The sequence below is a fragment of the Ciconia boyciana genome, chromosome 16 (assembly GCF_034638445.1).
Source record: "Ciconia boyciana chromosome 16, ASM3463844v1, whole genome shotgun sequence".
NCBI classification, from domain to species: Eukaryota; Metazoa; Chordata; class Aves; order Ciconiiformes; family Ciconiidae; genus Ciconia; species Ciconia boyciana.
In genome coordinates this window covers 3,577,760-3,590,383 of record NC_132949.1, presented here as the reverse complement: position 1 = coordinate 3,590,383, position 12,624 = coordinate 3,577,760, and the positions used below count along the sequence as shown (strand labels likewise).

Genomic DNA, 12,624 nt, shown 5'->3' with positions numbered 1-12,624 from the left:
AGTGTATATATTTAAAAACAAACATCTTAGTGCTAGCCTAATGTTAAGGTTCCAAACACAATCTCATGCTCAGTTCCTTAAAAATATTCTAAAGTGTTATTTAGATTAACATTGAATGGTTGGGCATCTCCCCTGATAATTTTTGACCGTTTAACTTTTTGCCAAGAGATTTCACCAGTGTTTGGATTATCAAGGCTGCGATGATGTTCTTTTGCTTTTGCTTAAAATTGTAGTGATAATTCCTTGAAATGCTGGAGGTAGGGTATTTTTGACCTGGGTCTGTTTTTCATCTGAAGGTAGGGTATGTTTGACCTGGGTGTGTTTTTTATTTTTCTCTTGGAAGACCTATTCAAGTGTATTTAGGTAATAAACGTGGCTTAATTCAGATGTTCAGGAGTTCAGCAGCTAAATGTTCTGAAGGGTCTCACTGGAATTTCCATGTCCTCTCCGGGAAACAGAGCCAGAACAGTTTGTGTATGAAAGGGTGGTGTAAAGGCTGTGACCTCATGAGAGAGAGGGGAAAATACAGCGTAGGTAAGGAATAGAGTAAAAAGTGGGGATTAAGCATTAAACCAAGAAACTGCTGTGACTTGGGGATGGGACTTGGGAAGGAAGCTCCTCAGGGAAAATAAGTACTGTCTGTGAAAAGAATTTGTGAGCGACTGTGAAAAGCCCGTGCAATAGAGCCTAGAGCTATTTAGGCTGAGAAATGTAATTTAGTCCTGTGGATCAGGAGCACTGGAGCGGCAAGTCCAGCTGGAGGGGTGGCATGGGCTGAAGGGTCCATTCAGCATGAGTTGGGTCTCCAGGGGCCAGCGTTCCTTATTACCTCCTGCTTTAACTGTGGCCCCTCTGCCTTTCTGGAGGTAGGAAGCAGGGAGGATACATGCTGCTTCTGCATTGGATGTGTTGAGTTTACAGTGCTATCGTGTTTATTTGGCATATTGCTTTTATCTCAATTGATCTTCCAGCTGGTGGTCTTGTCTTCAGGACTGCTACAAACATCATCAGTCCTATCACGAGACACAGTCACCGTACGTGCACCTTGAACTCTGACTCCAGTGTTACGCTCAAGCCTTCAGAGACATTGAGCCGGACACACTAATAGAGATAACAAGCTTAACATTCGGCTTGCTTTGTCCCCGTACCTTTTCGCCATTAAGAGTTCCTGCCACTGCACTTATGTCCCAGCTTTTCTTCTGGCCTCATTCTTCCTTTTCTGTTTCTTCTAGCTTCTTTTTGACCGCTCTGTTACCCACTCGAGTGAAGAAAACATTTGCAAAGACGTGCTTGAAATATGGTATTCCTCAGACAGACCAAAGTTCCAGGCATTTCTTAGCTGTACTTTAAACAGTCCAGTTATATTCAAAGATTCACGATCCATTTTTAGTATGCTGGTTTAGTTATAAGGACACAGGCTTTGTAAAAAGCTTTGTTCCTCTCCTCTTTGTCTATAGTCTAAGATAATTGAAATACAGTCTGTTTTTGCATGGAGGCCAAATGAGCACGTTAGCAGAGGCTCTAAATTTTTCATGTCATCAGCAACAAGCTGCATAAATTTCATTTAATAAATTAATCTAGGATGCATAAATGTTTCCTTTGAACCATTCTAACACAGAGATGAATGCCATTTGCGCAGAATATCTGAGGAATAGTTTCTTCAATCATCAACATCAACTTTTCACTTTATGATATAGCTAAAACTCACAAATGGGAAAAGGATATGAATTTAACCTCCAAGTAAAGAGTGGGTGGAAATCTTCTTGCTGTACCATTGCTGTTTACAGAATTGTTAACCAGGCAGATGGGTATTTACACTGTCTCCTTCAGGCATCTAACTTGTGTGTGATTCAGAGTTAAAAGCCTGAGCTCCCTGTATAGTCAACAGAATCAACTTTGGGGGGAGGAGGGAGAGGGGAGATGATTCCAGGAACATAAATTGGTGCCTGCAGTAAATAGCAAGTCAGGCTGCGAATGCCTGTGAAGTCGGTTCTCGGCGTTCAAAGAAGGTCCTTGGATAAACTCTGAATCCCTAAACAAAGACTACGTACAGTAAATTCTGTACCAGAGCCTGCTACGAACAGGCATTTGCAGTGACTTGAGGTATATTGGTTTGAAAGAAACATTTCTGTTTGCAGACTGCATTGGCTTTACTGGAGCAGGTGGGCTGGGGAGAGGAGTGGGACCTCCTGAAGTTCCTCACGGTGCGAAGTGTGGTTTAATCACAGGGACGCAACTTCATTTCCAGTATGCTGGTGATTTGAAAACAAATTTACTCATGGCAAGAGGATTGGGAAGATAGGAGGATTGAGGTGAGGTTTGTGCTGCCCAAACTTTAAAAATATTAAAATTCTGGAAGGCCTTTCTAAGTAAAAAATTTACAGATCAGGTATATCTCTTTATATACACAGTGAGACCACTCAGGTGTATTGTTGTAGCGGGGAGGATAAATCAAACTGCAGTTTGGCTAATAGACCAGCTTGTCTCTTTTAGAGAATTTATTGCATTTCTTAGTTTGCAGTTGAAATACAGTTATTAGTGGTTGATTATAAGGTGAAGTATAACAGGAAACACAGTTATGCCAATTAAATTATTGCAGCCTGCAATGAAATAGAAAGTAAAATGCATTCGTTATGCATGTACATTACCCTATATGTATCTGCTACTTCGGTGGTAATATGAGGTTCTGCACTGATGTATTTTTCACTGTCCCATTTGCCCTTGGCTCATTACAGCCTTTTTATCTTGGGAGTACTTTGTGTTCCAAATTATAGCAAAATCTCAAAAAAATGTGTTTTTAAAATCCATTTAATTTATCTGCTGCAAAGTAGTTCTGGTATGCTCCCTTGCCTTGCAGTGAAGATTCCTCTTTTCTGCCCAAAGTTATGCTAAGCCAGAGCCCAGCATGATTAATACTCGATCCTCCAGCCTGTTATATCAGATTACTTTTAGAAGCAGTGTATTTGCGGAGATGGGTAATCCCCATATCCTCATGAAACACGCACATTTATTTATAGGCTTAGGAGACAGAAAACGCTAGATTTTACCGGAGTTGTTATTTGGGGATAGATCACGTGCTGTATGCTGTGCTGGGCAGAGGTTAGGGCTGGTTTTGAGCAGAGTAATGATAATGAAGATGCCCAATTTACAAACACTCTTAAATGCTTATAACATAGAATTGCTGCAAAACAGACGTGCTATATGCATGCTGTACGAGTGAGTTTAGTTCAGCTCTTTGCCATGACGTGTGTAACTTATTGGTGGCTTCTCCAGTCCTCAGAAGTTCAGTCATGCCAAAACAGTGCTAATAAAATCATCCTGACATGCAAAACTATATTTTATATAGGTGTTACTTACAATATTTCTGGAATTGTGGACATAAATTTACATGAATTTTCATACTTTGGTGTCAAATATTTATTGTAGCAGCTACATTTTTCAAAGAGGTAGTGAGCTAACTAATTTCCTTTCCCTCCTTTGGGGACTATAAAAAGAAGTTCAAAGGCATACTTGTTCTTGAGAACAAGTCAAAATTGTTCTAAAATTGAAAAGCCTAAACTTAGTGTGTGATGTAAAAGCAAAAACTGGATAGTAGAAGGTCTTGTCTATATTAGGGACTTTAAAAAGGTATTTGCTGACGTTGATGATATTACAAGTATTTGGCTTCTGAAAATATCTTCTGCCATCAGCAGGCTATTTACTGTAGATCTTTGTTCTTCAGATGTACAAACTGAACCAGTGCTAACAGCAGCATGATTTCTCTTTAAGTCTTTATTAGATTGTCTCTCATTTTAGCAGGTTGTTCCAAAGCACCTCCACGTTTAGGTGCAGTTAAGTCTGCCTGCGTTAAAGGCCATCGTTCAGCAGCAGCTGCGGTTGTCGGTGTCCTGCATAGGATGGGCATGATCTACGCTGCCAGATTTGTTTGGCAGTCTGCGTGTATGTGTGTATTTATGCTAGTGAATAGCAAAAGATGGTCACAGTTCTTGGATTAATCTGTCTTTAGCTTTTTCTTAAGAATTTTGTCTTCTCTTTTCTCTTCTCTTCTCTGCAAGAGTAAGTAAATATTGTTAAAGTTCAGTTAAAAGCAGAAATTCAAAAATAGATGGTGTAATCCTAGTGATGGCCTAGTAAATCAGCTGTTGGCTGTTGCCTTGAATATGGTTCTGTCAGAAAGAATTAAAAAATGAAGAATTCATGTAAGAGGAGATCATAATTTTAAAATACTTGTGTTATTTGGTAATAACAGTGCTTCACGGTAAGAACAGCTATATTGGGTCAGACAGTCCTGCTTGTTTTGGTCTTCAGGCCATGGCTGGAGGTAGGAACAGATGCGCAGAGAAGAGAATAAGAGATTTTCATCTTTGGGAGGGCAAAATGAGGAAACATCTAAGCCACAATGAATACGATCTGATTATGGTAATAGGGCGCACACTATTATTTAATGAATGTTTCTTTTCAGCGTCGCCCCTAATTCCCATTGTGAATATCGTGTTGCTTGTCTGTCTGAAATGTATAGCACCTAAAACTGTCTGTCTTCTAGACATTTATATGCTGGATTTGAGTGGACATTTTAATGTAATCTGATGAAGTGCTAAGCATCTAGGGGTAGATGCAGAAAGATCTTAACACGATACAATTTTTAAAGGAGGTGGTTTTGTTATATCATTCAGAAAGGCGCTCTCTGCCTCAAAGAGGAGACAGAATCCATACTGATTTATGAAGAATTAATATAGTTCTCATGCAGCTTCCTGTGCTGAAGTCCTGGTGCTGCTGAAAAACAGCATGGGTTTTTTTTCCTTTTGTTGGTATACATTACTTTTTTTTTTTTTTCCTTTAAAAACCCCCAACAACAATACAAGAATGAGAGAGGGAGGAGTGGAAGAGAAACCGTAGTGCTTGGCAGCAGTTCTGAGGAGAGCAGGAGGTTCAGTGAGTGTTCACCAGTGCAGTCAAATAGCTACTCAGTCACTTCACATTATTTGTACAGGAAAGCACGTTTTGTTGGTTACAAATGTGGGGTACTTGTTAATATTCATTAGGGAAGATGGGGTTTCTGGGTCTTTGAACTTGAGGGAAGAAAATGCTCTCGTCCCCATCCTTTCTCTCCTTTCCTGTCTCTCCACCTCTGTTCCCTGCCAGAAATCTCTAAAAAGCAAAACAAAAACATCATGGGGAATACTTTAAGTGGTGAGGTTTTTTTCTTCAACAAATTTGCCTTTTATAAAACACCTCCCCTCACGCTGCCGTCCTTTCTCCTCCCACGTAGCAGACTGGGGGGACACCCCTCCTGCATGCAGAAGGACCAGTCCCTTTTAGCTCTTTCCACCTCTTAAATTCAAAAACGTTGCGTCTATAATATAAATGCTGTAGGTGAAGAGATTACTAAATAAAACTGCAATTACTTTGGTTGGGTAAACTGGTGACATAGACGTGTATCATGTAACTGGTTGAAGAAGCAGGGTCTGTCCCTTGCCCCTTTCCAGCACACATTCCCTGCCTGCTGCCCTTTCTTGTCTTCAGTTTAAAAAGTGAAAACCTAAATAATTGAAGTTCCCCACAACAGACTGTCTTACCCCAGATCTTACGTGGCACAACCAGCTGAAAATGCAGTAATTAAGGAAAGAAAATGTTTGAATAAAAAGACCTCTCTTGTTGACATGATTTCTTTTTAATCAGGACTGATTTATGAAAAACCACTGAACATTTTTTCCCATAACTCAGGCAAGGCCTTTGTAATTACTTTAGGGAGCAAGAATTCTTTCATTTAGGCTCACTAAGGACACCGATAGCATCTGAAAAGAAACCAGGATTGTACACAAACCTTAAACCTTGGGCGAAAACCTGACTTAACTTTGTGTAAGGATCCCAGGCCCAGTACAGATAATGTGTGCCTCCTGGGGGGTTAACTCCTTCAGGGACTTCAGACGTCTGTTAATGAGCTCTTTAGTATTATTAAATAATGTAGATACGTTAAACCGTAGACTATTGCATCTGTTCTACTTGCTCTGTTTTTGGATGGATGCTCCTGGCCGCAGCACGGATGACATATTTTACTTTTAAACCCAGAAGATGCTGATCCGTAGCTTAAGAAAATGCATTCTTTTTTACTTCGCTTCAAATTTTAAACCTGAAAGCCCCGCAAACAGCTAATATTATTCCAGAATTGAATGCTACAGCTTTAAGATAAGGTGCCAGGGCGCTCTCGGCGCACACGCAGCCGGCTCCTCCCGTTCGCTTTTTTTCTCACGCTGAAAATAACCCACCATATTCACGATAAGAGCATTTTTTTTTTTTTTTTCCCTCCCCCCCCCCCTCCGAAATCCACCAAAACTGAAGAAAAATCCAAGTGACTGTTCTTAGCAGCTGTGTGGCCCGGAGTTCAGTGGGGAAGCGGCTTCCTGCCGTCCCTATTCATCACCTGCTTCAAAGGCAGCCTGGCTGCTCCAGTGTGCAGGCCAGGTAGGGTGCCATTGTGCGCAGGCGGGGAGGATTAGTATCAAAGCTGCGGCAACCAGGCCCTTGGTCTCGGGCTGCCATTCAGTCTAGCGGGGAGAGGCTAAGACTGGCCAAGGTCACAGCATCCAGTGTGGTGCGGACTGGGAAAGGATCCTGAGAATAGAGGGCTTCTTATGAAATCATGGTGCAAGCTTGCAGCACAGCAGGTGCCCTTCTGGAACACATACATCTGTTTATGTTGGGATAGCGTAGCTGACAACGGGATAATAGAGCTTTGTTTTTTATAATTTTCTTTCTTTTTTTTATTAAAAAAAAAAGACAACTGTATATACGACAGCGTTGAGGAATATTGAAGGAAGAGCTTTCGCTTTGGAAATCATAAAGAAATGTTTAAAAGATTTAATTGCTGGGGTGGGGGGTTGTGTGTGTATACTTAAGCGAAGGGGAGAGCAGGCTGCCTATTAACCATTTCAGATCCTCAGCCCTGCTGATGAGCAGCAGCAGGATACGGGGGGACCGTACACAGAATGAGACAATGCAATTTTTTTTTTTTTTTTTAACGCCCTGACATTTGTACCAACAAATTGGTTAAGGATGCGCTGGATTTGCTCGGTTGTCTCCATTGTTGGAATTGTCTGGAGGAATTCTGTCATGCTAACGGTGGCTTTTTAAAAGGTGAGGTAATAGTGACGTAAAAATAAAATTGCCAACTTGATGAAATTAAGGGGAAAATTAAGCTGTAGACGAGTTGTCATGACGACAAGGATGTTCTATTGATGAACTGTACTCCTCACTGTCCAATCAGATAGTGGAGCTGAAGCTGGAGCATGAACAGGAGAAGACGCACCTATTCCAGCAGCACAACGCAGAGAAGGACTGCCTGGTCCGAGACCATGAACGGGAAATCGAGAAACTGGAAAAACAGCTTCGCGCTGCCATGGCAGAGCACGAGAGTAAGACTCAAGAATGCAGGAAGCGAGACGGACAGGTAATGATCAATAATGTTTGAAAGGCGTACGCTTATTAGAAAATGCTAATAATTAGTGTTTCCTGTTTGCCAGCATTGTTGGTGATGCACGCTGTGTGAGCATTTGCGAAACTGGCACATAAACGTGATTTTGTTTTTCTTTTTTCTTTTTTTTTTCCCGCTTTCCCCCCTCCCTCCCCACTGCTGAATAGGGCTTTAACTGCAAAAACCACAGGTAGCCAGATTAAAAATCCCATGGTGCGCTATAACTCGGCCTATTTATAATCTTGTCTCATTTTCTTTCATGATGGATTTGTTTAAGAAAAAAAGGTATCTGTTCTTCTCCCCCCCAGCCCTCACACTCACCCCTCCTTTTCTCCTTCCTGGGCAAATCCATATGAATTATATCTGCTTCATTCGTATGCTTTTTTTTGTTTTAAATCTCTGCAGGTAACTCACAAATGGCTTGATTTCATTTTGTTCATGTCTTTTTGTTTCAGTTTTGTATTCTAGATTTGCATTGTGTGTTTGGCTACGTATGTCGGATATTTGATAAGATGATGTGGGTTTGGGGTGGCTTACCATCACGTTTATTTTCCTACACACACACGCACCCCTCCCATCTCCATCTCTGTGGTCACTGTTGGAAGCCATTTGGCAGAATAACCCCCAGCTGGGGTAGCATTTGACTCTTCAAACTTCTGGATGAAATGCGCACTGTCAGCATGGAAAATGATCTTTATGAGTTTTCCGTTCAAAAAACATCTTATTGCATTTTTTCAATATATTTTGTAAGGATGGCATGGTGTATTTTCCTAAAAGCCTATATTAAAAAGGCCTGCAATGGCAGTATTTAAAAATCTAAGGTGATTTTTGTAGTTTAAAGAGTATTCAGAAAATAATCTTTACTAATAAGCATTAGAATTACTTATCATGCATGGATTATTTTATACCAAAACTGGACATTTTGGTAAGGCATCCTTAACGACATATGTTTTCCGCGCACCACCGCCTTCCCTATGAGATGTAAGACTCTGACATTGAGACTAGTGGGCTGTCTTTTACTGGCAACCATAATGTAGCTAAGTGAAATTGAATATTTAATTTTTAAATTAATTTTTTTTCTGTTCCCTTTGGACGACTCAGACTCTATCAAAATCTGGCTTAAGTAAGTCTATTGGAAAACAAACGGCTTGTTGGGGAAGGATGAGGGATATATTGCAGAGCCAGGACTTATTTCTCCATTTCCACCATTATGGTTTTCCAAGGAAAATGAGACATACTTTAGTGAGAATGCTTGGGAAGGGGATATTCAGGTGGCTTCTGAAAAATTGAACCTTGCCCTTTATTCTCCATTTTATTGTAAGAGTGAACAAAGACTTAAATTGTTAAAGGGATTGGTTTTTATCTTTGCATTTTTTTCTTTGGCCCAAGATAGATGCATCTCAACTATATAACTATTTGCGAGTGCCTTTTCAAAGTTGTATCATCCTCTCGCCTGCATTCCTGATGTTGTGCTTGTGTACAAAAGCAGAGCTGTAGCACTCAGGTTAAAAAACAGGTTTAGAATTATATATCGAATTATTCTCTCTACACGCCAGCGTTCATTACAATTATTGTATTGCTCTGTATAACGCTGCATACAAAGGTAAAGGCACTATCTTAAGCAAATTCAGAGAATCTGGGAGGTGTCTTGTAAGTGTGTATCTCTATTTAGTTCTGTTGTGGGTCATTTCTGGCAAAGATTGGAGCTCAGAGTTTGGTTGTGCTTTGTATTTGCAAGGGGATAGATAATGCTACTACAGGTGCTATGTAAAAAAACTGGAAATATCACAGCTATTAGGAGAATCTGAACAGTCTGAATAGCAAAAACTTTGGCCTTTTTACAGGGCTTTTCTTTGTAGTTTGAATATCCCTGTACAGTCATTTGAACATCGCTGCCATGAGAATGACATGTAAATCAGGGAAGAAAATGCGGTTGCCTTTGACTAGAAGAGCTGTTGTTTATTTAAATTCTAGTAAGAATCTATCTGCTTTCAAGGATGCATATTTTTTCCATTTTGGAAAATAAATCGTTCTTTGTTCTTTCCTCTGGTCTTTGTATTAGAATTCACTTTTGTCTTTGCAGTGAGCTCAATAGACAATACTGGTGTTTCTTATGGAATTATGGCCCATATTTTTAGCAAAAATTTTTAATCTTTGCATGTGTTTACTAAAATACATGTTTTGGACATCTAACATGACTAATGGCCAATGTCCTTTATGAAACATTGGCGGTCTCTTAAAGATATTACAGTGGTTTAGCGACTCTGTGTAGAGATAGCTTTTTAAAAACCTGTTAAAATTGTACCATGTTTGACAGCAGTAATTTTTAGGACTGCTTTATATTACAGTGAAGGTGCTATGAGACAGGAGAAGAGGCCATTTTGCTTCGCTAGATGAAAAGTAGATTTGCTGGGTATTTAAAAAAATTTAAATAATAATTAGTGTTAATCACATATGAGTAGCTTGGTTTGAAGGACCTATCTGTTCAATGTTTGGTGAATGATGTGAAAGCACTGTTATTAAAGGTATTCACTGTTATTCTTTCTTAAATCCTTTTCCATATGAAAGAGTAGCAAATGTTTAAAATATGTGTTTCTTACTATATTACTAAAGACAGCTATGATTGAGTACTGCAGAACAATTTATTATAGTGTTACTGAAAAGATTAATTTCTTTTTTATTGCATATCCAAGGTCTCTACTTTCACGTAGGTCTTCGGCTACTATAAAAGATAGTATACAACATGGTTAGATTTTATTCAAATATGAATACATTTATTAATGCTTTGCTCAGAACTAAAGTATAAAAATTAAGATTTCAGTGCATTGCCAGATTTTAATTAAATATAAAATAATGCTACTGCTTCTTTGAAATGTAAGTTTAATTTTCAGAAAAGGAACTTGATTTAAGTGGATCACCTTTTGTATTGCTGATGAATTTCTGGATAACAATTGCATTCCACTTTAGCTCTTGGATTTATCCATTTCTAGGAGGCCTGCTTTGATTTTTTTTTTTTTTTTTTTTTTTTTCCCCACCTAGGGTTGTAATGCTTGGGGAGGAGTAAATTGACATGTAGGTCAATAAAAGTCAAAGCAGTACAAAGGCTTTTATACCATGCTGTGTTCTTGTAGTCTTTTAAATCCTATACGTTTTCTACGAACTGCCATAATATTGTTATTCTTTAAATAGTAGCTAATAATACAGGAATTGTTTTTAAGATAAAAGGTACTTTTGAATCACTACTTCTATTTAATTTAGATTTTTTTGCTATTGTCTGGATTATTTTTTTTACGAGCATTTTTAAGCTATAGTTTCATTGGTCATTCGTTCCCCACCTCCCTAAATAATTTTAGTGCATACATTAGTTCACAAAACAGGGAAGCTCCTTAGAAGATAGAGATCTTCCTTTTGTTTTAATAAAAACAGCCTTGCTACTGAATTGGCGATTTTCTGAAGAAAGACTTCTGATTACAGAGAAGAATACATCTAGTTTGCTTCTGCGAAATAAGATAGCAAGGTTAGGAAGTTTTGAATAACCGATGCCCGATGGGCTGTGGCGGCTGTGGTGCCAGTTGTACCCTTATATTTTCCCTTTATCCCGCGAATGTCAGTCTCACCCCAGCTTCTGACACGTGCCCTCAACCAGCTCAAAGATTTTCTTGTTCCAGCTGCTGTACAAAGTTGGATCGTTTTCGTGCTTGTTCTTTGACCGTTGACCTTCGGGCAAGAAGAAGAAAAAAATGTACCCCTGTAACTTCAAATCCAGCACTTTACACTAAAGCGAGAGGAAAAATAGTTTCTGTGAGGAAACTGAATTCTCTTTCCAGGTTCTGTAATGAGATAATTGGCAAGTCCCCTGTTTTCATCCATTCGTAACTGAGTCAAGAGCAGCTTGAACGCTGAGGCATGTTTTGCCAGTATTTGTCACTGATGTCACGGTATTTAATTTTAACATCTACTGTTTATGCTCTCAAAAAAGAGGCTGCTTTAAGAGAAGATCACTGGTGTTTGGGGGTGTCTTAGGGCTCTCGGTAAAACATTACTGGTTGGGAAAGGAAAACCTCGAGCAGTTCTGAAGTCATGCAAACACGCACATTGGGAATGGAAGTTGTTATTAAAAAAAAGCAGGCTGGAGGTGGCGAGGAGAGTTAATAAGGTATTTTCCTGTGGCCGAAGTATGTTTCCTTTATCCTCTCTTGCTTTTTGCACTTCCCGTAACCCCCTTGGCCTTTACCATCCCAGTTTGCTTTACCTTCTCGGAAACTGGCGGCTCCTTCCCTGGGGCCCAGTGTATAGCGCATCCTTTCACTGCTCTTCTGGCTTCTCTTTGAAAATTTGCTTCTTTGCACTTGTAAACAGTGATCTTTCTGCAACTGTTGCTTTGCACCTGGTTTTGTCTGAATTAATTCCGAGCTGTTTGAGCCTGTCAAGTTAACAAAAAAACCCCCCCAGTAATGATCATTATTTTAATTCCAGCAATGATCGTTATTTTCATTCCAGCAAACCCTTGGTATATGTTTATGGTTCTGTATAGATAGTTACTGTATCGACAAAGTGGGGGGAACAGAAGAGATTTATCTTCCCTCCACATATGTGGTCAGTCTGAAGTGGTACTGTGCTGATATGTTTGTCTGATGGAGAGCTTTATCAACTATTGACAAGACAAAATACATTAAAAAAAAAAAAAGAAATATTATATACTTGTTTAATGATAACTAAATACCCGAACACATGTACAGTTTCTCTCTGTGTGTAAATATTGCCGTAGCAGTAACTTTTCAGTGCTATACTAACACAGAAGGAATTTGGGAGCATTTGTTTCACAATCGGAGACTTTCTTAAACTTTGATCTGAAAGACCCTATTGTTACCGTACAGATAAATCACTGATCAACTCTTCTACTTCATGTAGTTGTTCTACTATCTGCAAACACCAGTTTCCATAGAGATATTCTTCTAGTATCCGTGGAAGCAGTTTGCTTGATCGCGTCTGGAGGGTACAGCCTGTGAAACATGCAGATGTTGATGGTGCTACTGAAGTCACTTCTGTATACAATTTTGAGTAAATAAATTCTGTGACTCATTTTTTCTTTGACTTCTTTTTCTTTTCTCCATAGAAGATGTCTTTGGCATGAGAAGAAATGCATTGTTTGC

General features: G+C 39.4%; 1 protein-coding gene across 5 annotated transcripts in view; it reads left to right on the top strand.

The window, feature by feature from the left end:
• Positions 1-12,624, top strand: part of CEP112 (centrosomal protein 112) — a 174,827-nt gene that overhangs the window by 76,131 nt on the left and 86,072 nt on the right. For all 5 annotated transcript variants that reach the window (XM_072880867.1, XM_072880868.1, XM_072880869.1 and 2 more), the window contains one exon: positions 7,265-7,447. In XM_072880867.1, coding sequence (XP_072736968.1) covers positions 7,265-7,447 — 183 coding nt within the window. The remainder of the gene's footprint in view (positions 1-7,264; positions 7,448-12,624) is intronic.